The following is a 26,362-nucleotide window of genomic DNA, read 5'->3' on the forward strand; positions in this document are numbered from 1 at the left end:
CCATCCCCAAGAAAAAGAAATACAAGAAAGCAAAATGGCTGTCTTAGGAGGCCTTACAAATAGCTGTGAAAAGAAGAGTAGCAAAAAGCAAAGGAGAAAAGGAAAGATATAAGCATCTGAATGCAGAGTTCCAAAGGTTAGCAAGGAGAGATAAGAAAGCCTTCCTCAGTGATCCATGCAAAGAAATAGAGGAAAACAACAGAGTGGGAAAGACTAGAGATCTCTTCAAAAAAATTAGAGATACCAAGGAAACATTTCATGCAAAGATGGTCATTTTGTTGATAGATCATAATTTTCTAACTATTTCAGTGTATTGCATGCAAATCAAATAAGTAAATAGCTTAATGTTATCAGAAAGCCAAATATACAGAGTACAAAATTTGAAAACCACAAATAAAAAATCAAAGTTAAAAAACTCTATTATGTAACATTTAAATTTGAAATATATAGTAGTGATTTTTTCAAAATACACATTCTGTCCCCTGAGATGGCCTAAACACAGTGAGAATCCAGTCACAGTCAACGTTTTAGCACCCAGAGCTTGGCTTACCCTCTGCACAGGCTCCTTCGAAGAGTGCCTGATATCAGGTCTGAGGCAAGGAAAATACACATGATGTCCGAGGTACCTTTTAAACCTCAAAAATCAAGCAAGTGCTCAAAAACTAAGAGGGGAGGGTGCATGGCAAAAGCACCCAGGAGGCAGCCTGAAAGGAGCCCCCTGATCACATGTGGCAGAATTTGAGCTTCAGAAAGAATGATGGCTGCAACTGACTTGGACAACAGAAATTAAAAATTAAAATGTTATCTCCTGTTATTTTCAAAGGAAGAAAAGAAAAAGAAAACTCAATTGCCAACTTTTGAAATAATTATTGTTCCAACTCCTTAACCACAATATATGTAATTAAACAAAAATCATTAAAAAATTGTCCTGCCTTTTGAGGAGGAATTCTAGTTCATCTCCACATCTTCCTTACAGAAAAATGCGAGCTAAATAAGGAAGAGTTTACCTCCAAAGAGATAAGCAAGACTCATCACATTCATGAAAGGGTTCTAAGGAAATTTTAGGTGGATAGAATTTTACCCCTCAGAATAACTGTTGATTTCAAAAGAAAAAACTTTAGACAAAATTGAGGTCTGTTAGTTACTACTTTTAGCCAAGTGATAAGTCTTAGAACCAGATAATGCAACCACCTGGCACTTGGTGCCCTGAGGCAATGCGAGATATGTTGGGCTGGCCAAAAAGCTCACCCAGCTGTATATAAAACAGGTAGTTAGTGGAGCCTGCTGTATAACCCAGGGAGCCTGGCCTGGCCCTCTGTGATGACCTGGTGGGGTGGGACGCGGAGGGGGTTAGTGGAAAGGCTCAAGAGGGAGGCTCCATGAAGCTACAACGGGTTTGCTTTGTTTTACCCCAGGGGACAACACATTTTGTGAAGCAATTACCCTCCAGTTAAAAAAAATTTTTTTAATAAGTTCTTTTAGGCTTTTCTGCCTGAATAAACTTTTGGCCAACCCCCAAAAGAGTTCCTACTGACTATTCTTCCCCAAACAAATGCTTAATCTCTGTCTAACCAAGCCTATATTCTTAACTTCCAGTTTACAGACAATTTAGGGTTTCTAGGATCAACTTAAATGACACCATAAGGAAATAATCGGACAAATTCAGAATGTGGGAATTCCACAAGGAAGTTGAATAGGGTTCTTCAAAGAAATCTAAGGTCATAAAAAATGTAAAACAATAAATAATTCAAGTGTTAAGAATGAGAAAGACATAACAATCAAATGCAAAATGAACTTTGAATTTTATTTAAAAAAAACTAGAAAAAACTAGGAAGAGTAATAATGGGGAAAATTGAACATGGATGGGTGCTAGCTAATATTAAGGAATTATTAATTTCTTTAAATGATTAAGATATTGCCACTAGGTAGTAAATGCCTTGATGTCTGAAATTTATTTTCAAATGATTCACTCCAAAATATAACGATAAACAATGACAATACACAGGTGGCAAAAGATTAAAGTAAACTGAGGGGTTTTTCTGGGTATTTTAGGTGTTATTTTTTCAGTTTCTGGCTCTACAGTGCTGCAGTAAGTGGGAGTAGGAGAAGTAGGAGTGGGTACTGGGGTGGAGTACCCACTCCAGTCCTCTTGCCTGGAAAATCCCATGGACAGAGGAGCCTGGTAGGCTGCAGTCCATGGGGTGGATAAGAGTTGGACAAGACTGAGTGACTTCAATTTCACTTTTTACTTTCATGCATTGGAAAAGGACATGGCAACCCACTCCAGTGTTCTTGCCTGGAGAACCCCAGGGACAGGGGAGCCTGGTGGGCTGCTGTCTATGGGGTTGCAGAGAGTCAGACATGACTGAAGCGACTTAGCAGCAGCAGCAGCTGCTGCAGTAAATATGTTAGTGTTTCCATCCTTAGGAGTTAGTATTTTTATTTCTCTGGGCCAGATTCCCAAACGTGGAGTGCTGAGTCGAGAGCTATGTACCTTTTCCTTTTTATGAATATAATCAGATTATTGTCTAATGTTTGAAAGTGTCAGTTACCCACTAGATGTTATTGCTTCTCTCAGAAAAAAAAAAATTTACCAATATAATGCCCTTTAAAAAGACACTGGGCTATTGCACATCCCTGATTGCTAGTGAGAGTGAACATCTTCTCATATATATATTGAATATTTGCTTTTCTCCTCCTGTGAACACTTGGGTTTTGCCCATTTTCCAGAAAAGGCTGTTTTCACTTAGATAAATATACCTATAATACTACAGCTTATGATTTTTCTCTCTTGCTTAAACTGTCCCTGTGTGTGCATGAGTGCTAAGTCCCTTCAGTCGTGTCTGACTCTTTGCAGCACTATGGACTGTAGCCTGCCAGGCTCCTCTGTCCATGGGATTCTCCAGGCAAGAATACTGAGTGGGGTTTCATGCCCTCCTCCAGGGGATTTTCCTGACCCAGAGATTGAACCCATATCTCCTATGGCTCCCAATTTGCAGGCAGATTCTTTACTACTGAGCCATCTCTGAAGCCCCATGGTTATACAATTATTTCCCTAAGTCTTCTCTGCAAATTCTTATTGCTTTATGTTTTATGTTAAGGTCTTTGATATACTTCATTGGGTAAAATGACTTGAATTGGACGTGAGGTCAAATTGTGACTATCTTCTTAATATCTGTGAATTTTTTGTAGCATTTTTTTTAAGCTTCAGTAGTTCTTCTATCTTCATTATCCCACTGTAGCTCATTATTCTCTGATTTTGATTTGTTTCCTTAAAAAATTGGTTTTGATTATATCACTTTAATAACTCAGTCATCTGGCTTATTTTTTATTTATAACACATTTATGCTATACTGAGTGTTTGAATTCATTTGTAAACCAATCTTTAAGAGTAACTTTGCTTTCTCCTTGGTTTTCACTTATATTTATGAATCTAAAAACCTTGCTTAACTAGATCAGATCTCTATTTCTTAAGGCAGCTGAAAAAAATACCAGAGACAGAAGAGCTCTGAGTTTAAAAATGTTGGACAATATAATCAGGGAGCACCGAACACATTTGAACTTGACTGTGTTGCCTTTTCCTGCTTAATTTTCCAGAGTTCACAGAAGCAATGAGTGGGCAACATCTTTTGAAAAATCAAGTTAAGTAAGAAATTTAGAAATTGAGTCTAGCTAGTCAAATTGGAGAACTCAGTCTATAGAACAAACTCTGACTATGCCTTTTGTATTAATATCTGAGTGTAATGTAACAATTTGCCTTAAAATTGGAGGTTAAATCTGACAGTGTTCTTCCCTCTTTTTTCCCATTTTCCAAAAATAGATCTTACAAACCTAAGGTCAAGGGAGCTCATGTTTACTAATATAGACAAGCTCCAAGGTATATCCTGCAAAATCAACCTTCTCATGACGATCTGTTCTGTGGTGATTTTTCCCTCAACAATGTGTTTAGAGATCATAGCAATAAAAAGATGGCACCAACTGAATAAAATTGTGTGTGATTTATGGATTCCCCCCACTATATGTTATCGTCATAATACTGTTGATCTAACAAATAACCATGAAACTTTAAGTGGTATAAAGCAAGCACTTCCTGAGCTCATGAGTCTGTGAACTGGCACGGCAGTTCTAATCTGGGCCAGCTGATCCCAGTAGCCTGGCTCTAGTCTTTGTTTGGCTGAGGGGTCAGTTAAGGGCTGGTTGGTTTATAATAGCTCCATTTTTATGTCTGGTGTTTGAAGTGATGGAAAAGAGTATAACTGGGCCATGTGTCTCCTCCTCCAGCAGGGTAGCTTGTGCTTCTTCACAAAACACCTGAATAAGCTTCCAACAGTGAGAGTGAAAACACGCAAAGCTTTTTGAGGCCTAGGCTCAGAACTGCATTCTGTGTCTCTGTCTTATTTTACTGGACAAAGCCAATCACAAAGCTTCCCCAGACTCAGGAAAATGAAAAATATGCCCCACTTTTGGTGGGAAGAGCTGCAAAGGTTATGACTACAAGGAGGGGTGAAGAATTGCTGCCCGTTTGTACAGATCTATGCAGAACACAAAACTTGAGTTGCACAGAATTGAACCTCAACATATTTGAGTACATGAACCATAAGGTGGCAATTAGATGGGAGATCATCCCCCTGGACACGAGCAGGGAGTAATCAAGAGCAAATGGTGGTGATCAGTGGAGCTCATGATTGTAGGGAGAAATAAATGAAGAGGGATCCAAACTGAAATTCCGCAGTGGGGACCCAAACTCTCAGGTCCTCTGATCTCAGTCACATTTAAGTCTGTGAGGAGAGGTTAGAAACTCTCCACAATAGGACTCATGAGTGTGAACTGAATTGATTGCCAATAATAAAAACTCAGGAGATCTTACATGAAAATTTGCATGTCTGACTTCTCTTGAAAGTTAGAATCTGGCAAGCTTCTGTCTGAGCTGAGGGCCTGGCACCCCTGTTAGACCTTTTAGACTGGCGTGTCCTCCCCAACGCCCACTTCCTTGCACACAGCCCACTTCCCTTATTTTCCTGACTTGCCTTTTCCGCCTGAACACCTGACTTTGCAACCCTTGGACCAGCATAGCTCTAGATTTCTAATCAATGGGGCTTTTAGGAAACAGAGCCGGATCCTGCACTGCATAGTTTCCATGTTTTCTTACAATGAATAAGTGTTTCATTTACAAGAAAAATAAACAAAAAAAGAAACGCTCTAAGTTGAAATTCAATAATAAATGCACTTTTGTAATTCACTAATAAATAAAAAGACTTTTTAAAAAGTGAAATATATGGCATTTAATGTACATTTAATTTAGTTTATAAATTAATCATTTTAATTTATTACAATAGTTTAGAGCATAATAAAATCTACTACTAACCCATGATAAAAGGAGGAACCTACCAAAATTATAGTGTAGCCACAATTGGATCAATGTTAAGATTTTAAAAATGATTACAATTAGGTTATTATTATTAAGATGATATTGTGATTTATAATAAGGAATATGCATTTGGTCTTCATCCCAGTTCCTGGCACAGAACTCCTGAAATCCTTGGAATTCCTAAGTATTAAGCGCAATAAGTGTGGCTTCTGTTATGCTGCTGCTGCTGCTGCTGCTGAGTCGCTTCAGTCGTGTCCGACTCTGTGTGACCCCATAGATGGCAGCGCACCAGGCTCCCCCGTCCCTGGGATTCTCCAGGCAGGAGCACTGGAGGGGGTTGCCATTGCCTTCTCCTTCTGTTACGTTAGTGACGTAATTTAGGGGAAGCACCTAAGGATGGGACTAGTTATCAGGGGAACCATTCTAGTGATTGGAGGGTTGATACTTTCAGGTACTTCCTCCCAACCTGTGGAGAGAGAAGAGGCTCTGGAGATGGAGTTCAGTCACCAAAGGCAGGGAGAGACATCAGTCATGACTGCATAGGAAACCTCCACAAACCCAAAGGCCTGGATTCGGAGCTCTTCAGGTTGGTGAACAGGTGGAGACTGGGCAGAGGGGCCCACCTGGAAAGGCCTTGAAAGTTCTGTGCCTTTTTCCCATATCTTGTTTGATACATCTGGCTGTTCTTGAGTTATATCAGTTTATAATAAACCTATGATCTAGGAAGTAAAATGTTTCACTAAGTTCTCAAAGAAACAGATCCCAGTGAGGGGCTTCTGGGAGCCTCCAAACTAGAGCAGGTCAGGCAGAAGTACAGGTGGCAACCTGGACTTAAGATCGGCATTAAAGCTGGGTGGGGGCGAGGGCAGGTCACAGTCTTGTAGACTGGGCTCCTAAACTGTGTAATCTGATGCTATCTCCAGGTAAATCAGGTCAGAATTGAGTTTAATTGTAGGACACCCAGCTGGTCACAGAGAACTGCTTGGTGGTGTGGGAAAAAACAACCACATGTCTGAACTGGGTAGAAAATCATAATTATTAAAATTAGATTATTAAAATATTATTAGAAAATGTTAGTTTAAGTGGTTTTTTTTTGGCATTTTCTCACATTTCTTTTTTTTTTTCATAAATTAAAAAAAGTACCAGCCTACCAGGCACCATGGGGTCTTATCTACCAGTCATCTAAGAGAAATTGGTAGCTAGGTCCGGTACAATATATTTATAGCTGAAGGCTGCCCAAACTAGCCTAAATGAAATCTGCTGTTTCTTAAATGCAGGGCTCCATGCTTTTTCTCCCTTTCCCTACATTCCTGGGAAGCATTGTCCATGTTGCTGAACTAAAACTGAGGCAAACCCATGATGAGGTCAGGACGGAGGTAAATGGAAAACATCAGACTCCACACTGAGATTTCACTTATGCCTGAGTGTGACGGTGTGAAAACCCCAACCTGGGGAGGGACTGGCCATGGCCTTCTTGCGTCTGATCCTCCCACGGTTTGTCGCCTGACCCTGAGGGTGGAGCTGTGTGTGAAGGTGACTTGACCCATCATGGCAATGTGATTCTCAAGGCCCTGTGGGTATCACTGTCATAGCACGTTTCCTTCCTGGCTTATTGGAATTCATATGCCAGCAAAACATACTCATAAATGCCCAACATTTGACATTTGAGGAGGATAGAGAACTATCAATACTCAGGCCAAGCAACTTTATTAGGCACTTTTTGATATGAAAAGAAAAAAAAAAGTCATTTAAACATATCCATAGTTCAAGACTCTTGGGTCCTCTTGTTTTTCAAAATTCATAAATTTGCTGATTTTAGAAAGAGAATATGATGCATATACCATAAGCATGATGTACCCCAAGGGGGCCTGGGTCACCCTCATAATCAAGCAAATTAATATAGCTACAGTACCATGTATGGATATTCACATGAAGTGGGGTTAAACAATGATTACAAATAGCCTTATGATTATAAATACCCTTATGACTATAAAGTAGAAGTGACCAATAGAATCAAGGGATTAGATCTGATAGACAGAGTGCCTGAAGAACTATGGATGGTGTTTTGTGACATCGAACAGGAGGCGGTAATCAAAACCATCCCCAAGAAAAGAAATGCAAAAAGGCAAAATGGTTGTCTGAAGAAGCCTTACAAATAGCTGAGAAACGAAGAGAAGCAAATGGCTAAGGAAAAAAGGAAAGATATATCCATCTGAATGCAGAGTTCTAAAGAATAGCAAGGAGAGATAAGAAAGCCTTCCTAAGTGATCAGTGCAAAGAAATAGAGGGAAACAATAGAATGGGAAAGACTAGAGATCTCTTCAAGAAAATTAGAGATACCAAGAGAACATTTCATACAAAGATGAGCACAATAATGGACAGAAATGGATGGATGTAAAAGAAGCAGAAGATATTAAGAAGAGGTGGCAGAAGAACTATACCAAAAAAGATCTTAATGACCCAGATAACCATGATGGTGTGATCACTTACGTAGAGCCAGATGTCTTGGAGTTTGAAGTCAGTGGGCCTTAGGAAAAATCACTACCAACAAAAATACTGGAGGTGATAGAATTCCGGTTGAGCTATTTCAAATCCTAAAAGGTGATGCTGTGAAAATGCTGCACTCAGTTCAGTCCAGTTGAGTTGCTCAGTAGTGTCTGACGTTTTGTGACCTCTTGAACTGCAGCACGCCAGGCCTCCCTGTCCATCACCAATGCCCGGAGATTACTCAAACTCATGTCAATCGAGTTGGTGATGCCATCCTACCACCTTATCCTCTGTCATCCCCTTCTCCTCCTTCCTTCAATTTTTCCCACATAAGGATGTTATCCAGTGAGTCAGTTCTTTGCATCTGGTGGCCAAACTGTTGGAGCTTCAGCTTCAGCATCAGTCTTCTCAATGAATATTCGGGACTGATTTCCTTTATGATTGACTGGTTTGATCTCCTTGCAGTCCAAGGGACTCTCAAAAGTCTTCTCCAAAACTACAGTTAAAGCATCAATTCTTTGGCAATCATCTTTCTTTACAGTCCAACTCTCACATCCATACATAATTACTGGAAAGACTATAGCTTTAACTAGATAGACCTTTGTTGGCAAAGTAACGTCTCTGCTTTTGAATATGCTGTCTAGGTTGGTCACAGCTTTTCTTGGAAGCAGCAAGAATCTTTTAATTTCATGGCTGCAGTTACCATCTATGGTGCTTTTGGAGCCCCCCAAAATAAGTGTGTCACTGTTTCCATTGTTTTGCCATCTATTTGCCATGAAGTGATGGGACCAGATGCCATGATCTTAGTTTTCTGAATGTTGAGTTTTAAGCCAGCTTTTTCACTCTCCTCTTTCACTTTCATCAAGAGGCTTTTTAGTTCCTCTTCACTTTCTGTCATAAGGGTGGTGTCATCTGCATATCTGAGGTTATTGATATTTCTCCCAGCAATCTTGATTCCAGCTTGTGCTACATCCAGCCCAGCATTTCCCATGATGTATTCTGCATATAAGTTAAATAAGCAGGGTGACAATATACAGCCTTGTTGTACTCCTTTCCCGATTTGGAACCAGTCTGTTGTTCCATGTTTGGTTCTAACTGTTGCTTCCTGACCTGCATACAGATTTCTCAAGAGGCAGTTCAGGTGGTCTGGTAGTCCCATCTCTTTTAGAATTTTCCATAGTGTGTTGTGATCCACACAGTCAATGGCTTTGGCATAGTCAATAAAGCAGAAGTAGGTGTTTTTCTGGAAATCTCTTGATTTTTTCTATGATACAACAGATGTTGGCAATTTGATCTCTGGTTCCTCTACCTTTTCTAAATCCAGCTTGAACATCTGGAAGTTCTTGGTTCATGTACTGTTGAAGCCACACTTGGAGAATTTTGAGCATTATTTTGCTAGCGTGTGAGATGAGTGCAATTGTGCAGTAGTTTGAACATTCTTTGGCACTGGCTTTCTATGGGATTGGAATGAAATTGACCTTTTCCAGTCCTGTGGCCACTGCTGAGTTTTCTAAACTTGCTGGCATATTGAGTGCAGCACTTTCACAGTATTGTCTTTCAGGACTTGAAATACCTCAAGTGGAATTCCTTCACCTCCACTAGCTTTGTTCATAGTGATGCTTCCTAAGGCCCACTTGACCTCAGACTCCAGGAAGTCTGGCTCTAGGTGAGTGATCACACCATCATAATTATCTGGGTCATGAAGATCTTTTTTGTACAATTCAAGTGTATACTTGCCACCTCTTCTTAATATGTTTTGCTTCTGTTAGGTCCATACTGGTTCTGTCCTTTATTGTGCCCATCTTTGCATGAAATGTTCCCTTGGTATCTCTAATTTTCTTGAAGAGATCTCTAGACTTTCCCATTCTATTGTTTTCCTTTATTTCTTTTATGTTGATCACCGAGGAAGGCTTTCTGATCTCTCCTTGCTATTCTTTGGAACTCCGAATTCAGATGGATGTATCTTTCCTTTTCTCCTTTGCCTTTAGCTCCTCTTCTCTTCTCAGCTATTTGTAAGGCCTCCTCAGACAGCCATTTTGTCTTTTTGGCATTTCTTTTCTTGGGGATGGTCTTGTTCACTGCCTCCTGTACAATGTCATGAACTCCATCAGTTCTTCAGGCACTCTGTCTATCAGATCTAATCCCTTGAATCTATTTGTCACTTCCACTGTAAAATTGTAAAGGATTTGATTTAGGCCATACCTGAATGCACTCAATATTGCAACAAATTTGAAAAACTCAGCAGTGGCCATAGGACTTGAGAGATCAGTTTTCATTTCAGTCCTAAAAAAAGGCAATGCCAAAGAATGTTCAAACTACCACACAGTTGCACTCACCTCACAAGCTAGGGGTCACAAAGAGTCAGACACAACTGAGCAACTAACACACACTTCACACGTTGGTAAAATAATGCTCAAAACTTTCCAAGCCAGGCTTCAACAGTACATGAACCGTGAACTTCCAGATGTTCAAGCTGGATTTAGAAAAGGCAGAGGAAGCAGAGATCAAACTGCCAACATCCGTTGGATCATCAAAAAAGCAAGAGAATTCCAGAAAATATCTACTTTTGCTTATTGACTATGCCAAAGCCTTTGACAGTGTGGAACAAACTATGGAAAATTCTAAAAGAGATGTGAATATCAGACCACTTTACCTACCTCCTGAGAAATCTGTATGCAGACCAAGAAGCAACAATTAGAACTGGACATGGAACAACAGACTGGTTCGAAATTGGGAAAGAAGTATGACAAGGCTGTATATTGTAACCCTGCTTATTTAACTTATATTCAGAGTACATCATGCAAAATGCTGGGCTGGATAAAGCATAAGCTGGAATCAAAATTGCCAGGAGAAATATCAGTAACCTCAGATATGCAGATGACACCACCCTTATGGCAGAAAGCAAAGAGGAACTGAAGAGCCTCTTGATGAAAGTGAAAGACAAGAGTGAAAAAGCTGACTTAAAACTCAACATTCAAAAAATGAAGATCATGGCATCTGGTCCCATCACTTCATGGCAACTGGTCCCATCACTTCATGGCAAATAGATGGCAAAACAATGGAAACAGTGACAGACTTTATTTCCCTGGGCTCCAAAATCACGGCAGATGGTGACTGCAGCCATGAAATTAAAAGGCACTTACTCCTTGGAAGGAAAGTTATGACCAACCTAGACAGTATATTAAAAAGCAAAGACATTACTTTGCCAACAAAGGACCATCTAGTCAAGGCTATGGTTTTTCCAGTGGTCATGTATGGATGTGCAGGTGTGCTGCAGTTTTGGGGAATCATATGAGTCGGACATGACTGAGCAACTGAACTCAACTAAATGTAAGGATGTGAGAGGTGGATCTTAAAGAAAACTGTGCACCAAAGAACTGATGCTTTTGAACTGTGGAGTTGGAGAAGACTATCTGAGAGTCCTTTGGATTGCAAGGAGATTAAGCTAGTCAATAAAAAGGAAATCAGTCCTGAATATTCTTTGGAAGGACTGATGCTGAAGCTGAAGCTCCAATACTTTGACCACCTGATGCGAAGAGCCAGCTCATTGGAAAAGACTCTGATGGTGGGAAAAATTGAAGGCAGGAGAAGAAGAGAATGACAGAGGATGAGATGGTTGGATGGCATCACCGAGTTGATGACCATGAGTTTGAGCAAGCTCTGGGCATTAGTGATGGACAGGGAAGCCTGGTGTGCTGTAGTCCATGGAGTTGCAAAAAGTCAGACATGCCTGAGTGACTGAACTGAACTGATAAATAGCCTTATATCAATTAGTGTCACAAAGACCATTTTATGACAAATTTTTAAGTTTCTTAATTTCAGAACCTTGGAGATTTTAGAATTGCAGATAAGAGATTACTGATCAGTATTAAATAACAAAGTTTGGCCATACTTCTCTGGCATAGAAGCAAGAACAAAAAGCAAGTGAGCTAAAGGGGATATTTACAAGCTGCTGGCGCTGTCCAGAATATGAGTGAGAAAAGGGAATCAGGACAAGGTGGGCCAGGTGCCCTGAGGACTGTCTGTGGCCTCAGCGTTCCAGGGTTCAGACTGCCCTGAAGTTGGAGATGGAAGACATACAGCCAAGTCAAGACCAAAGCAAAACTGGGAGCTCAGAGTAGAACCAAGGCAGGAAGATCATCAGGGTGTCTGAATCAGGGATCAATCAATCACATCCACATAGGAATTACCCGTGAGTTGCTAAGAAATGCAAGATTTTGGGCATTTAGAAAAAGCATTTGGTCTCACACGCAGCTTCCAAGATTAAGCCCCCTGCTTACCATTCAATAAACAAAGGGAATTTTATTCAAGATTCTGGGTTTCAATTGAATTCTGCTCAGCAGAGCTTCCCAGCAGGCAGCACCCGTTTCCCCTCACCCCACTTCAGCCAGACTCCAGGCTTTTACCTGTTTTATGGCTGAGGCCACCATACGTCTGCATTTGAAGAAAGGTTCTATCATTTTGAAATACTGAAAGTTCTCCAGAACATTAAACAGATACATCTGAAGGCAATTTAAAATGCAACAGAAACAGTTTATGAGGCAAATAAAAATTAGAATTAAAAAAGGAATCAGAATAAAGAGATGATAAGTCACTGTAGAAGTTCAGGTTGGTTGCCTAACTATGCCAGGTTTGTGAGATGCACTGAGCTCCTGTTTAGAAGTGTTGGCTCCCCAGCCTCTGGGTGAGGCTGCACGTCACAAAGCCCACTCCTTGACCATCTGTCGACTGCAATTGACTCCTTGGCTCTCACAGCCTGGCTTCTGGCTGACTTTGCAACCCCAGCTACCAGTAGTTGCCAGTCTCTAAATTTAAGAACTTCACATCATGGCAGATTACTTCTGTAAACTTTTTCAACAGACCCATCTGTGCATGTATGTATTTATATTAAATAAATGGCCTTTAACTTTATTTTGCCACACAACTCAGACTTGACTTTTAGGTAAGGACAAATGACATGTCCAACTCACCTCGGTTTCACATCTTCTCTGTAGGTAACCAGTTGTTATTGTTGCTGTTCAGTTGCTAAGTCATGGCCAACTATTTGCAACCCCCTGGACTGCAGCAAGCCAAGCTTCTCTGTCCTTCACTATCTCCCAGAGTTTGCTTGAACTCATGGTCCATTGAGTCAGTGATGCCATCCAACTATCTCACCCTCTGTCACCCACTTCTCTTGCCATCAGTCTTTCCCAGCATCAGGGTATTTTCCAATGAGTTGAGCCTTCACATCAAGTGGCCTAAGTATTGGAGCTTCAGCTTCAGCATCAGTCCTTCCAGTGAGTATTCAGGACTGAGGTCCTTTAGGATTAACTGGTCTGATCTCCTTGCAGTCCAAGGAACTCTCGAGAGTCTTTTCCAACACCATAGTTTGAAAGCATCAGTTTTTCATTGCTCAGCTTTCTTTATGGTCCACCTTTCACATCCATATATGACTACTGGATAAACCATAGCTTTGACTAGATAGACCTTTGTCAGCAAAGTGATGTATTTGCTTTTTAATACACTACCTAGGTTTGTCATATCTTTTCTTGCAAGGAATAAGCGTCTTTAATTTCATGGCTGCAGTCACCATCTGCAGTGATTTTGGAGCCCAAGAAAATAAAATCTGTTAGTGTTCTCACTTTTTCCTCTTATCTGCCATGAAGTGATGGGACTGGTTGCCATGATCTTCATTTTTTGAATGTTGAGTTTGAAGCCAGCTTTCTCACCCTCTCCTTGCACCCTCATCAAGAAGCTCTTTAGTTCCTCTTCACTTTCTTCCATTAGAGTGGTTTCATCTACATATCTGAGGTTGTTGGTATTTCTCCCTGGAAATCTTGATTCCAGCTTGTGATTCATCCAGTCCGGCATTTCACGTGCTGTACTCTGCATAGAAGTTAGACAAGCGGGGTGACAATACAAAGCCATGACATACTCCTTTCCTAATTTTGAACCAGACCATTGTTCCATGTCTGGTTCTAACTGTTGCCTCTTGACCTGCATACAGGTTTCTCAGGAGACAGGTAAGGTGGTCCGGTATTTCCATCTCTTGAAGAATTTTCCATTGTAGGGAACCAGTGGATGACATTAAAATTAATTGATTCCTCCCCAGTCTTTGTCCATCTCTCAAAGAGCTCCTCCATGGGTGTTCACAGAAAGCTGCTGCTGCTGCTAAGTCACTTCAGTCGTGTCTGACTCTGTGCGACCCCAAATGACATAAAATCACCTTCTCTCTCTTGCTGTCTCCCAGCTACAGGTGGAGCTGGAGCAAGAATACCAAGACAAGTTCAAAAGGCTGCCCCTGGAGATTTTGGAATTCGTGCAGGAAGCCATGAAAGGGAAGATTAGTGAAGACAGCAATCACAGCTCTGCCCCTCCCCTGATGACCTCAGACTCTGGAAAACTAAACCAGAAGCTTCCTTCCAGTGAAGAATTGGAAGGAGAAAACCCAGGAAAAGAGTTTGATACCCCTCTGTGATCATTCCTGCCAGGCCTTCAGAACACGCATTGTCGCTCCAGCTCCATCAAACTCTCTCTTCTTACAAAGATCACTGCCCAGGAGCATCTTCCTGAGAGGCATCCCTTAGATTAAAATCCACCTGGAGGGAGAGTTCCAGAAGGATCCATGCAGCTTCCTGTGCCCAAGCTCCATGTGTCATGTGGAAACTACTGCAGATCTGCTAGTAAAGAGTGCATGTATGTGGGCTTCTGGTTTTCTTTCTAATAGTCCATTCAAAGCAGGTGACTTCCAGGCTCCATGGAACATGTAATGAAGGATAGTGTCTTCTTTGAAGAAAAGCAAGCTCATGTTTTTATTTGAAGCTCTGTTGTAAAGTATGTCAAAGTAATAGAAATAGTTGAGAAATGCATAGCATTATTTAACACTATTGCACAGCCAACTTAGAGCTTTTTTTTTTCCCTAACTGCCCCTCAACTACCATATCTTTGGGTTAACATGCATATTAAATTGTTTCATCCTTTGCTTTGCAAGCACTGGTGGCTTGCTGTTTGCTGATTTATTTATCATAGAAGCATCAATGTACTTGTTGCTGACATGGCTTTATTGGATACCACAGTGACTTAATAAGCTGGCTTTCTGCCTTGATGGTCAGTGAAGCCATCTCCAGACTTGACAACATGGCTTGTACATTTGGCTGTGTGAGCAAGGTGGCCGCACACTTCCAGGCAGTGTGCTATCTGAGTCAACTATTGCACTCAGAGTCTGGATATTCATTGGTCCTTGGCCTAAAATCATTAAAAAACTGCAAAGATCTGTTCAATTGAATAAAACCCATTGAGCCCATGTCTGTTGAGCAGAGATTCAATCAGAGTGAACAGGTTCCAGCAGTTATTTTGCTGTCTGATTTCTTTATGGTTCCTTTATTTTAATACAGAGATAAAGATTGAATATTTATCTAGAGACTACACAGATCTACATATAAATGTTACAAGTTAATCTCCATGTATATATATATGCACTCAGCCATATAAGGGCGCACACATGCACAACACACACACACATTCCTATGAGTTTGGATATGAGTCTCTTAATTGGCAATGACCCAAATCTCTTCCACAAGACTTGAAACCAAATTCAACAAAGAGGAGAAAATGGTCAAACATATAGATTATGTGGTATTAAATTATATCAAAATTCTAAGAAACAGTTGACGGAGATTTTGATGCAAGTTGAGGTAGATTGAAAACTTATAATATGATTTTGATGTGTATTTTGCAAGATCAAAAACTGGATTTTAAGTATTTTAAGCTTGTTTTAATGGTAAAAATATACAAAAATATATAGGACAGCAATATGGAAATGTATTAGTATTGTCCATGTCTGACAGATTTCAATTTATTTCTCACATTAAAAAATCTTTCATTATATATTTGCTATGTACATTTAATTCACTTAACTGTTTTTTAATTAAGTTCCTATGTTAAGTGGTGTAAGAGAAACATATTGTAATAAAATGGATCAAAAACATTATTGAAAAGTCTTAAGTAAGAGAGAATAATTATATAGAGGAAAATATAATTAAGAGAGTAACACAAGTAACATTGAAGTTAAAGCCCTGAAGCAAGATGCTTGGTTTTATTTTACTTAAAAAACAAAAAACAAAAAAACAAAAAACCTGCCTGATTGTAGCTTAGCAAAACATTTTAAAACACAAAAGCTAGTTGTGTCCTGAAAATTGTGTTTTAAGAATTTCATATTTTTATGAAAATTATTCTATTTAACTTTAAGCAATAACTAGGGATCACAATTAAGTTTTAATCAAAATGAAGGCTTAGTTCAAACATTAGGAAAGAGTATTTGATTAAAAAAACACATCTAGGGAGACACAAGGGGAAAAAAATCCCATCCCCTTTGGAGATGATTATATTTTGATCTGAAGGATTTGGGGTGTTAATTAGACACTTAATAAAGCTTCACTTCTACTGAATGAGAACACTTTTGTAAATCATTCAACTTTTGCACTTTGAAAGAAAGGCATAATCATAAGGAAGCAAGAACGGTCAAAATAGAATGCTGCATTTTTATAAACAAAATTACAGACTGTATAAAATTGCAGAAGAATGAATTAACAATAGCATTAATAACCAAAACACACAATGGTGATCATTACAGAACGTCGTATCACATTTTAGTCCAGAGACAGACTGAAGTTGAATAACCTTGATTTACACAAAACTGTTTTAGTAGTTGGATTTCATTATCTTAGTGACTGTAATCATTTTGCAATACGTTTGTATTTGGCCATTTCCTGTAATCACATTTTTAAATCTGTACAGTAACACTTTTTGCAGTTGTGGGGGTAGTGTGTAACACTGTCCATCTTGCATCATTGAAACTACTACAGCGATACTATCATTTAATAATATTAATATTACTTGAAATAGAGTAAGATAAAGAAAAAGGGTCTGTATGGTGTGCAGTTTGTGCCTTTCTGTATTTGCCTTGTTCCTTGTTGAATGTGTGAAATTCTGTACTGTGGTTTTCCTATAATAGAGAGTGGAACTGTGTATGAAATTAGACTGTGCCCCTCTGATCCTCTGCACTACTGAGAATAGCGTGGTTTTGGCAGTGTAAACCAGTTTTCAAAGTTCTAATGACATGCCATGTGGTTTTGGTTTCTAACAGTTCATTATAACATTTCAGTATCGCCATACATTAATTAATACTCCTGTGATAGATAAGCAGTCATTAAATAATTCCAAAAGGAAGGGCCATTGCTTGCATTACTTTGAATTTACTGTTCCGCTTGTGCACTGTATAAATATTGTTTGTGATGGATTGGACATTGTGACTTTTGCCTTTTCAGAAGAAAAAAAAGATAGGACAAAATATTTGAAGCTCTTAAAATGTACATATTTTGGTTCTTCTATCTCAAATTATTTAAAATGCATAATTCACATTTTGTAATAATTCTATGCAATTTTGTGGCATGATGTTTCTTCCACTTGTAATTTTATGTGCTTTCATCACAAATCCAAAGGAAACAATAAAAATTTCTTAACACAACCCAGCTATTATTTCGTGGTGTTGGGAGCAAGCTTCTTTGGATGGGCAGGAAGGTGGGAGCAGCTCTGATGCCAGTTTTTAGGGCCATAATGCCCACCCTCATGGGGCGCTTTAGTGCCCATGCAGGAAATCCAGAGGCTGAAATGCCTCTACTCAAGGGCCCGGTTGTCAGCACTCCGTCAGTCCACCCCCTCCATCCGGAGAGGCACTGAACTTACCGATTGCTCCGATACTCAGGACTCTCCTTTATTCCCTTCCTTCCTCGACCAAAGGTAAGGAAGGCGAAACTGCCAAAGGATTTTTGAAAAATAAAGGATGTGACAAGCACTGACAGGGTATTTGACATAAGTTTTCTTATACAAAAGATAAAAAAGAGTCTGCCACATTGATTTTTGAAAAAGAAATACACATATGAGTTATGAGAATGTCTCATAGACCTCCTAATGCTTCCCAGGTGGCTCAGTGGTAAAGAATCCGCCTGCCAGTGCAGGAGATGCAAGAGATACGAATTCAATCCCTGGGTTGGAAAGATCCCCTAGAGGAGGAAATGTCAATTTGCTCCAGTATTTTGCCTGGAAAATTCCATGGACAGAGGAGCCTGGTGGACAACAGTCCAGGGGCCACAAAAAGTCAGACTGAGCACCTGCACACAAGCATGCACACACACACACACACCCATTTCACTTTGGGAGCAATGTCACTCACATTGAAGTACATGAAAATATATGCACGGCCATCTGTGGAAAATTCAACATGCCACATACCGTATGCACCAAACCGAATTTCTTTACACTCAAACCTGCTCTATAGCCTTTGTTTTCTACATCAAAGAATAAAATCATTATCAATTCAGTTGCCCAAGAAAAGGTGGCCATCATCCCTGACAGTCCCCTCTCCCTCATCCCCTTTCCAATAATCCACCAACCTGGGTCAGTTCTGACCCTGTGGAATAGCCTGCAGATCCATTCTCTTTCTATCCCCTCTGCTAATGCTAGTTTCAGCCTCCATCTCCTCCCACCTGCCAAGGTTCTAAATGGTTTGCAGCCTCTAGTTCTAAATCATGTAACCATTTCTACATGTTGGAGCCAGACTGATCATACAAAAACAAAACTGAAATTAACAGCCTTTAAAGAACCCCAGCTGTCTTTAGGATAAAGTCTAAATTCCATAATAAATGTTTAAGATCTTACATGATTTGGTTTGTACGTAACTCTCCACTCCTGCCTTATGGACAATCACCTTCTGGGCTTTTTAAATACTATTCCCTCAACTACTTAGATTCGTACTTTCTATTTCTCTTTTCCTTGAACCCCCTGAAAACACACTTATACACACACTCAAGTTCTCTCTTTTTCCTAACTCTAATTGAACTTCAGGTTTATAAAATAAATGTCACTTCTTCTAGGAAGCTTTTGTTGATCTGCCCAAGCTCCCCCTCATCTGTGCTTCATCAGTTACCACTTGCTGTATTACAAACATCTCCAACATTCAGTGTTATATTTTTTAAAAATGTTCTATTGATCGTGAGTCTACAGATAAGTACCTGATTCTGCTCACCTGGGCTAGGCTGATCTCATCTGGGCTCATCTGTTAACCTGCAGTTAACTATGAGTTCCTGGTGGTTAACCCTGGCTGGGCTATTTTACATGTCTGGAATGTTGGCTGGAACAACTAGACTGATTTGGCTCTTCTTTATGTGATTTTTTTCACCCTTCAGCAGGCTAGCAATGGGTTTTTCACGTGTCCAAGACAACAAGCAGAGAACAAGCAAAAGCCTTTCAAAAGCCTTCAAGGCTTCTTGAAGTCTAAACTCAGAACTAGCACACCATTACTCCCAACACATTCTGTTGGTGAACATAAGCCACAAGACCAGTCCTGTTTAAGATTAAAAGGATACTATGGTGCTATAGAAAAAATGATGTGGACACAGCGTGGCCACTGACACAAAAAATCCATCAAAACCATGTAATTTCTCTCACACATAGAGTATGTACCAACTGCAATGCACTGGCCCATCCTCCATTGACAACCTTTGATATCAGAAGTCACATCTCATCCCCAAACACACCATAATTAAATCCCTCAGTAAATATTGCATTTATTGTGAATAAATTTGTTTACTTGTCCAGTTAGTAGTGCTAATGTAGAAATAATTTATATATGAAGAATAAGAGTTACTAACTCAAAACTACAGTATTATTTATTCACAGCTCTCTGATAACAGGGCTAGACTACACAGAACCACCCTTACTTGCAACACCAACCCCAAAACACAACACTGCAAGAGAGAGATGAAAGTACATCAGTCACCAAATAGTAGATTCTGGAACACAGATGGAGAAAGCTAGTCTCACTTTGCATTCCAGTGCATATACCAACAGCTCCATTTTGCCCACAACTGTGAACTCAAGAGCCATTCTTTGTCCCCTGGAATTCACGTTCAGTTCAGGTGTTTCTTGGGGCATTCTGCATATATTTTTAATTACAGTTTTATTTAGTAGTTTATTCACATACACAAAGTTCATCTTTTGAAAGTATACCTTTCAATAGCTTTTAGTATAGCCAAAAGTTATTCATCAATCACCACTCTAATTTCAGAACATTTTCATCTCCCCAAAAGGAAATCCCATCTTCATCAGCAGTCACTTTCCACTCCTCCTTTTCCCTGCCTCCTCTCTTTAACCCCCAGAAAGCATTAGGCTATCTTCTATCTCTGTGGATTTATCTACTCAGGACATTTTAAATGATGAGATTTATATAATTTGTGGCCTTTTGGATCTGGATTGTTCCATTTAACGCAAAAATGTTAAGGTTCAGTTTACAACATGAATCAGTAGTTCTGTCCTCCTAATAGTTGAATAATACACCCTTTTATAGACATTTCATTCCTTCATTCATCACTTGATGGACATTTTAATTATTTCTACTTTTTGACTATTATAATGACTGTTATAAATAGTCATGTACAAGTTTTTACATGGAAATGTTTTCAGTTCTCTTGGATATATAGCTAGAAGTAGAATTGCTCATTTGTATATTAACCCCATTTAATTTTTTGAGGAACAGCCAGAGTTTTCCGAAGTGGCTGCACCATTTTAGAACCTAGCAATGTATGAAGAGTCCAGTCTCTCCTCATCCTTGCCAATGCGTGTTGTTCTCTGTCATGTTGATTGTCACCATTCTAGCAGATGTGAAAGGATTTCATTGCAGTTTTGATTTGCATTTTCCTGATGACTAATGATGTTGTGTGTCTTGACCATATCCATATCTTTTCTGGAGAAATGTCTATTCAAAACCTTTGTGAATTTTTAATTGGGTAAATATTTTAAAATCTGGGTCCTCTTTCTTGATTTTTGTCCTCCAATCCCTTATGTGCTCATCTATTCCAAAGCTTTTCTAAGAAGCCTCTCTCAATTATCATTCCTTCCTTGATTACTGAATACCTGGAGTTAATTTGGAATATGCTCCTGGTTATTTTCTATGTGAAGCCAAAAAGTAATTGGTCTGCTTATTTTTTTTTTCACTAAATCTCATGTATTTGTTTATTTTCCAAGATTTGACTCTGCCTTTCAAGAACAAACTAAAAATTAAGTCCCATAAATATGGGTTGAATTCACTGGGATTTAGTGAATTTTTTATGGAAGGAAATTTATTAAGGACAAGTGAAAGTTTGACTATTGCTAAGGAAATATTTACCACAGAACCTTTGAGAATTGAAGCTAACAATTTATGTTATCAAATTTATGAAATCAAAAAACTCAATGTGTCAATAAGAAATATATCAATAATCTAGAAAAATCTTGCCAATAAAACTATGACTTTTCATCAAACATATAGGCACACCCCAACACAACCCAAAGTTAAAAGTAAAAGTGTATCCCAGCATACTACTCAAGAAAATCATCAAACCATAGAGGAAGAAATAAAAAGAAGAAGAAATGAATGGAGAACTATAAAAACAAAGAGAAAACAACAAAATGCCAAAAGTACATATTTATCAATCCCTTAAGTGTCAATGAAACAAACATCCCAATCAAAAGACAAAGGGTGGCTGATTGGTTTAAACGAAAAAACCATCTATTTGCTGGCTATAGGAGACTAATTTCAAAGCTAAAGACACACACAGAATTAAACCGAGGAGGTGGAAAAATATTTCAAGCAAATGGAATTTAAAAGAAAGTAGAGGTATAACTGAAGAGAACAAAAAAACCTCTTGATGAAAGTGAAAGAGAAGCATGAAAAAACTGGCTTAAAACTCAACATTCAAAAAACAAAGATCGTGGCATCTGGTCCCATCACTTTATGGCAAAAGATGGGGAAACAATGGAAACAGTGACAGACTTTATTTTCTTGGGCTCCAAAATCACTGCGGATGGTGACTGCAACTATGAAATTAAAAGACCCTGCTCCTTGGAAGAAAAGCTGTGACATACCTTAACAGCATATTAAAAAGCAAAGATGGTACTTTGCAACAAAGGTCCATATAATCAAAGCTATGATCTTTCCAGTAGTCATGTATGGATGTGAGTGTTGGACCATAAAGAAGGCTGTGTGCCAAATAACTAATGCTTTTCAACTGTGGTGCTGGATAAGACTTTTGAGAGTCCCTTGGACTTCAAGGAGATTAAACCAGTCAATCCTAAAGGAAATCAACCCTGAATATTCACTGAAAGGACTGATGTGAAGCTGAAGCTTCAATACTTTGGCCACCTGTTGAGAAGAGCTGACTCACTAGAAAAGACCCTGATTCTGGGAAAGATTGAAAGCAGGAAGAAAAAGGAATGACAGAGAATGAGATAGTTGATAGTATCACTGACTCAATGGACATGAGTTTGAGCAAACTCTGGGAGACGGTGAAGGACAAGGAAACCTGGCGTGCTGCAGTCCATGGGGTTACAGAGTCAGACACAACTGAGCCACTGCAAAATTGGTCATAGCTTTCTGGGTTCCCTCATAGCTCAGCTGGTAAAGAATCCACCCGCAATGCAGGAGACCCCAGTTCAGTTCCTGGGTCAGGAAGATCCACTAGAGAAGGGCTAGGCTACCCACTACAGTATTCTTGGGCTTCCCTTGTAGCTCAGCTGGTAAAGACTCCTCCTGCAATGTGGGAGACCTGGGCTTGATCCCTGGGCTGGGAAGATCCCCTGGAGAAGGGAAAGGCTCCAGTATTCTGGCCTGGAGAATTCCATGGACTATACAGTCCATGGGGTTGCAAAGAGTTGGACAAGACTGAGCGACTTTCACTTTCTTTCCAAAGAGCAAGTGTCTTAATTTCAGGGCCACAGTCACCATCTGCAGTGATTTGGAGCCCAAGAAAATAAAACCAGTCACTCTTTCCACTTTTCCCCCTTTTATTTGCCATGAAGTATGGCAAGATGCCATCATGACATCTTGATTACAAGATATCATCATCTTAATTTTTTGAATGTTGAGTTTTAAGCCTTCTTTTTTACTCTCTTCTTTCACCCACATCAAGAGGCTCTTTCATATCTGCATTTCTGAGGTTGTTATTTCCTCTGGCAATCTTGATTCCAGCTTGCAATTCATCCAGCCCAGCATTTCACAAGATGTCCTCTACATAGAAGTTAAATAAGCAGGGTGACAATATATAGCCTTGACTTACTCCTTTTTCAATTTTGGACGAGTCCATTATTCCATTGTTTTGTTTCATCATGTCCAATTTTTGTGACCACATGGACTATAACTTGCCAGACTCCTCTGTCTGTGGGATTTTCCAGGCAAGAATACTGGAGTCTGTTGCCATTTCCTCCTCCAGGGAATCTTCCCGATCCAGGGTACAAACCTGCATCTCTGTATCTCCTGCATTGTAGGCAGATTCTTTACCCACTGAGCATGGGTTATAATTGTTGTTTCTTGAGCCACATACAGGTTCTCAGAAGGCAGGTAAGGTTTTCTAGTATTCAAATCTCTTTAAGAAATTTTCCACAGTTTGTTGTGACCCACACAGTCAAAGACTTTAGTATAGTCAATGAAGCAGAAGTAGATGTTTTTCTGGAATCCCCTTGATTTTTCTATGATCCAATGGATGCTGGCAATTTGATCTCTGGCTTCTCTGCTTCTTAAATCCAGCTTGTACATCTGCAATTTCTCAGTTCACATATTGCTGAAGCCCGACTTGAAGGATTTTGAGCATTACTTTGCTAGCATGTGAGATGAGCACAATTGTACAGTAATTCAAACATTTTGAACATTTTGGCATTGCCTTTCTTTGGGTTTAGAATGAACACTGACCTTTTCCAGTCCAGTGGTCATTGCTGAAGTTTCCAAATTTGCTATCATATTGCAGCATTTTAACAACATCATCTTTTAAGATTTTATAAATGCAATCCACTCCAGTACTACTGCCTGGAAAATTCCATGGACAGAGGAGCCTGGTAGGCTATAGTCCATGGGGTCACAAAGAGTTGGACACGACTGAGAGAGTTCACTTCACTTCACTGGAATTCTATCACCTCCACTAGCTTTGTTCATAGTAATGCTTCCTAAGGCCCACTTGATTTCACACTCCAGGCTGTCTGGCTCTAGGTGAGTGACCACACCATCATGGTTCTCTGGGTCATTAAGACCTTTTTTGTACAGTTCTTCTATGTATTCTTGACACCTCTTAATCTTTTCTGCTTCTATTAGGTCCTTGCCATTTCTGCCCTTTCAGTTTAGTCACTCAGTCATGTCTAACTCTTTGTGACCCCATGGGTGGCAGCATGCCTGGCGTCCCTGTCCATCCCCAACTCCCAAAGCAAACTCATGTCCATCAACTCGATGATACCATCCAACCATCTCATCCTCTGTTGTCCCCTTCTCCTCCCGCCTTCAATCTTTCCCAGCATCAGGGTCTTTTCCAATGAGTCAGTTCTTCGCATCAGGTGGCCAAAATATTGGAGTTTCAACTTTAGTGTCAGTCCTTCCGATGAATATTCAGGACTGATTTCCTTTAGGATGGACTGGTTTGATCTCCTTGCAGTGAAAGGGGCTCTCAAGAGTCTTCTCCAATGTGGGAGACCTGGGCTTGACCCCTGGGTTGGGAAGATCCCCTGGAGAAGGGAAAGGCTACCCACTCCAGTATTCTGGCCTAGAGAATTACAGTCCATGGGGCCGCCAAGAGTCAGACACAACTGAGTGGCTTTCACTTCTGTCCTTTACTGTGCCTATCTTTGCATGAAATTTTCCCTCAGTATCTCCAATTTTCTTGAAGAAATCGCTAGTCTTTCCCATTCTATTGTTTTCCTCTATTTCTTTGCATTGTTCACTTAAGAAGGCTTTCTTATCTCTCCTTGCTATTCTCTGGAGCTCTGCTTTCTGGTGGGTGTATCTTTCCCTTTCTCCTTTGCCTGTCACTTCACTTCTTTTCTCATCTATTTGTAAGGCCTCCTTAGACAACCACTTTGTCTTCTTGAATTTTCTTTTCCTTTGGGAGGGTTTTAGTTACTGCCTCCTCTACAATGCTACAAACTTCCATCCAAAGTTCTTCAAACACTCTGTCTACCAGATCTAATCCCTTGAATCTATTCATCACCTTCAGTGTATAATGTGTAATCCCTTATGAATATAAGGGATTTAAGTCATACCTGAATGGCCTAGTGGTTTTCCATACTTTCTTCAATTTAAGCCTGAGTTTTGTGATAAGGCATTGATGATCTAAGCCACAGGCAGCTCCAGATCTTGTTTTTGCCTAATGTATAGAGCTTTTCCACCTTATGATCTATGATATGATCTCTATCATATGATCTACCATATGCTCAAGCACTTTTACTCCTGGGTATATAACCAGAACAAAACAAAAAACACTAATTAAAAAAAAAATGCATGTTCTCCAATGTTCACAACATCCTTATTTACAATAGCCAAGATACATAAGCAACCTAAGTCCTCTCAACAGATGAATGAGAAAAGAAGATGTAGCATATTATTCAATCATAGAAAGAATGAAATTCTCCTGTTTGCAACAGTGTGGATGGACCTAGAGAACATTATGCCTAGTGAAGTAAGTCAGACAGAGGAAGGCAAATATTCTATGATATCACTTATTCTTGGAATCTAAAAATAAAACAAACAAGTGCATATAGCATAAAAGAAACAGACTCAAGAATATTGAAACCAAACTAGTGGTTACCAGTAGGGAGAGGAAAGGGAGGAGGGGCTAGATAGGGCCATGGGACAAGGAGGTATAAACTACCCTGTATAGAGACAGGTAACCAACAAGGATATATTGTACAGTACAGAGAATTATCTCCATTACTCTGTAATTACTTTTTTAAAGAATTTATTTTTTATTGAAAGATAGTTGCTTTACAGAATTTTGTTATTTTCTGTCAAAGCTCAGCATGAATCAGTCATAGGTATACATATGAACCCTCCCTTTTAAACCTCCCTCCCGTCTCCCTCCTATCCCACACTTCTAGGTTGATTCAAAGCCCCTGTTTGAGTTTCCTGAGCCATACAGCGAATTCCCACTGGCTGTCTATTTCATATATGGTAATGTAAGTTTCCATGTCTGGGGAGGCCTTACAAATAGCTGTGAAAATAAGAGGCGAAAAGCAAAGGAGAAAAGGAAAGATATAAGCATCTGAATGCAGAGTTCCAAAGAATAGCAAGAAGAGATAAGAAAGCCTTCTTCAGCAATCAATGCAAAGAAATCAAGGAAAACAACAGAATGGGAAAGACTAGAAATCTCTTCAAGAAAATTAGAGATACCAAGGGAACATTTTATGCAAAGATGGGCTCGATAAAGGACAGAAATGGTATGGACCTAACAGAAGCAGAAGATATTAAGAAGAGGTGGCAAGAATACACGGAAGAACTGTACAAAAAAGATCTTCACGACCCAGATAATCATGATGATGTGATCACTAATCTAGAGCCAGACATCTTGGAATGTGAAGTCAAGTGGGCCTTAAAGCATCACTACAAACAAAGCTAGTGGAGGTGATGGAATTCCAGCTGAGCTGTTTCAAATCCTGAAAGATGATACTGTCAAAGTGTTG

At 39.6% G+C, this 26,362-nt stretch overlaps 1 protein-coding gene across 1 annotated transcript in view; it reads left to right on the forward strand.

Moving 5' to 3' along the window:
- PLCB1 (phospholipase C beta 1) overlaps positions 1-17,360 on the forward strand; it is an 857,274-nt gene extending 839,914 nt beyond the window's left edge. Inside the window, exon 32 of the mRNA XM_042230393.1 lies at positions 14,085-17,360. Coding sequence (XP_042086327.1) covers positions 14,085-14,312 — 228 coding nt within the window. The 3' untranslated portion in view covers positions 14,313-17,360. The remainder of the gene's footprint in view (positions 1-14,084) is intronic.
- The last annotated feature ends 9,002 nt before the right edge of the window (positions 17,361-26,362 follow it).

This window comes from Ovis aries, chromosome 13 (assembly GCF_016772045.2).
Source record: "Ovis aries strain OAR_USU_Benz2616 breed Rambouillet chromosome 13, ARS-UI_Ramb_v3.0, whole genome shotgun sequence".
Taxonomy (NCBI): Eukaryota; Metazoa; Chordata; class Mammalia; order Artiodactyla; family Bovidae; genus Ovis; species Ovis aries.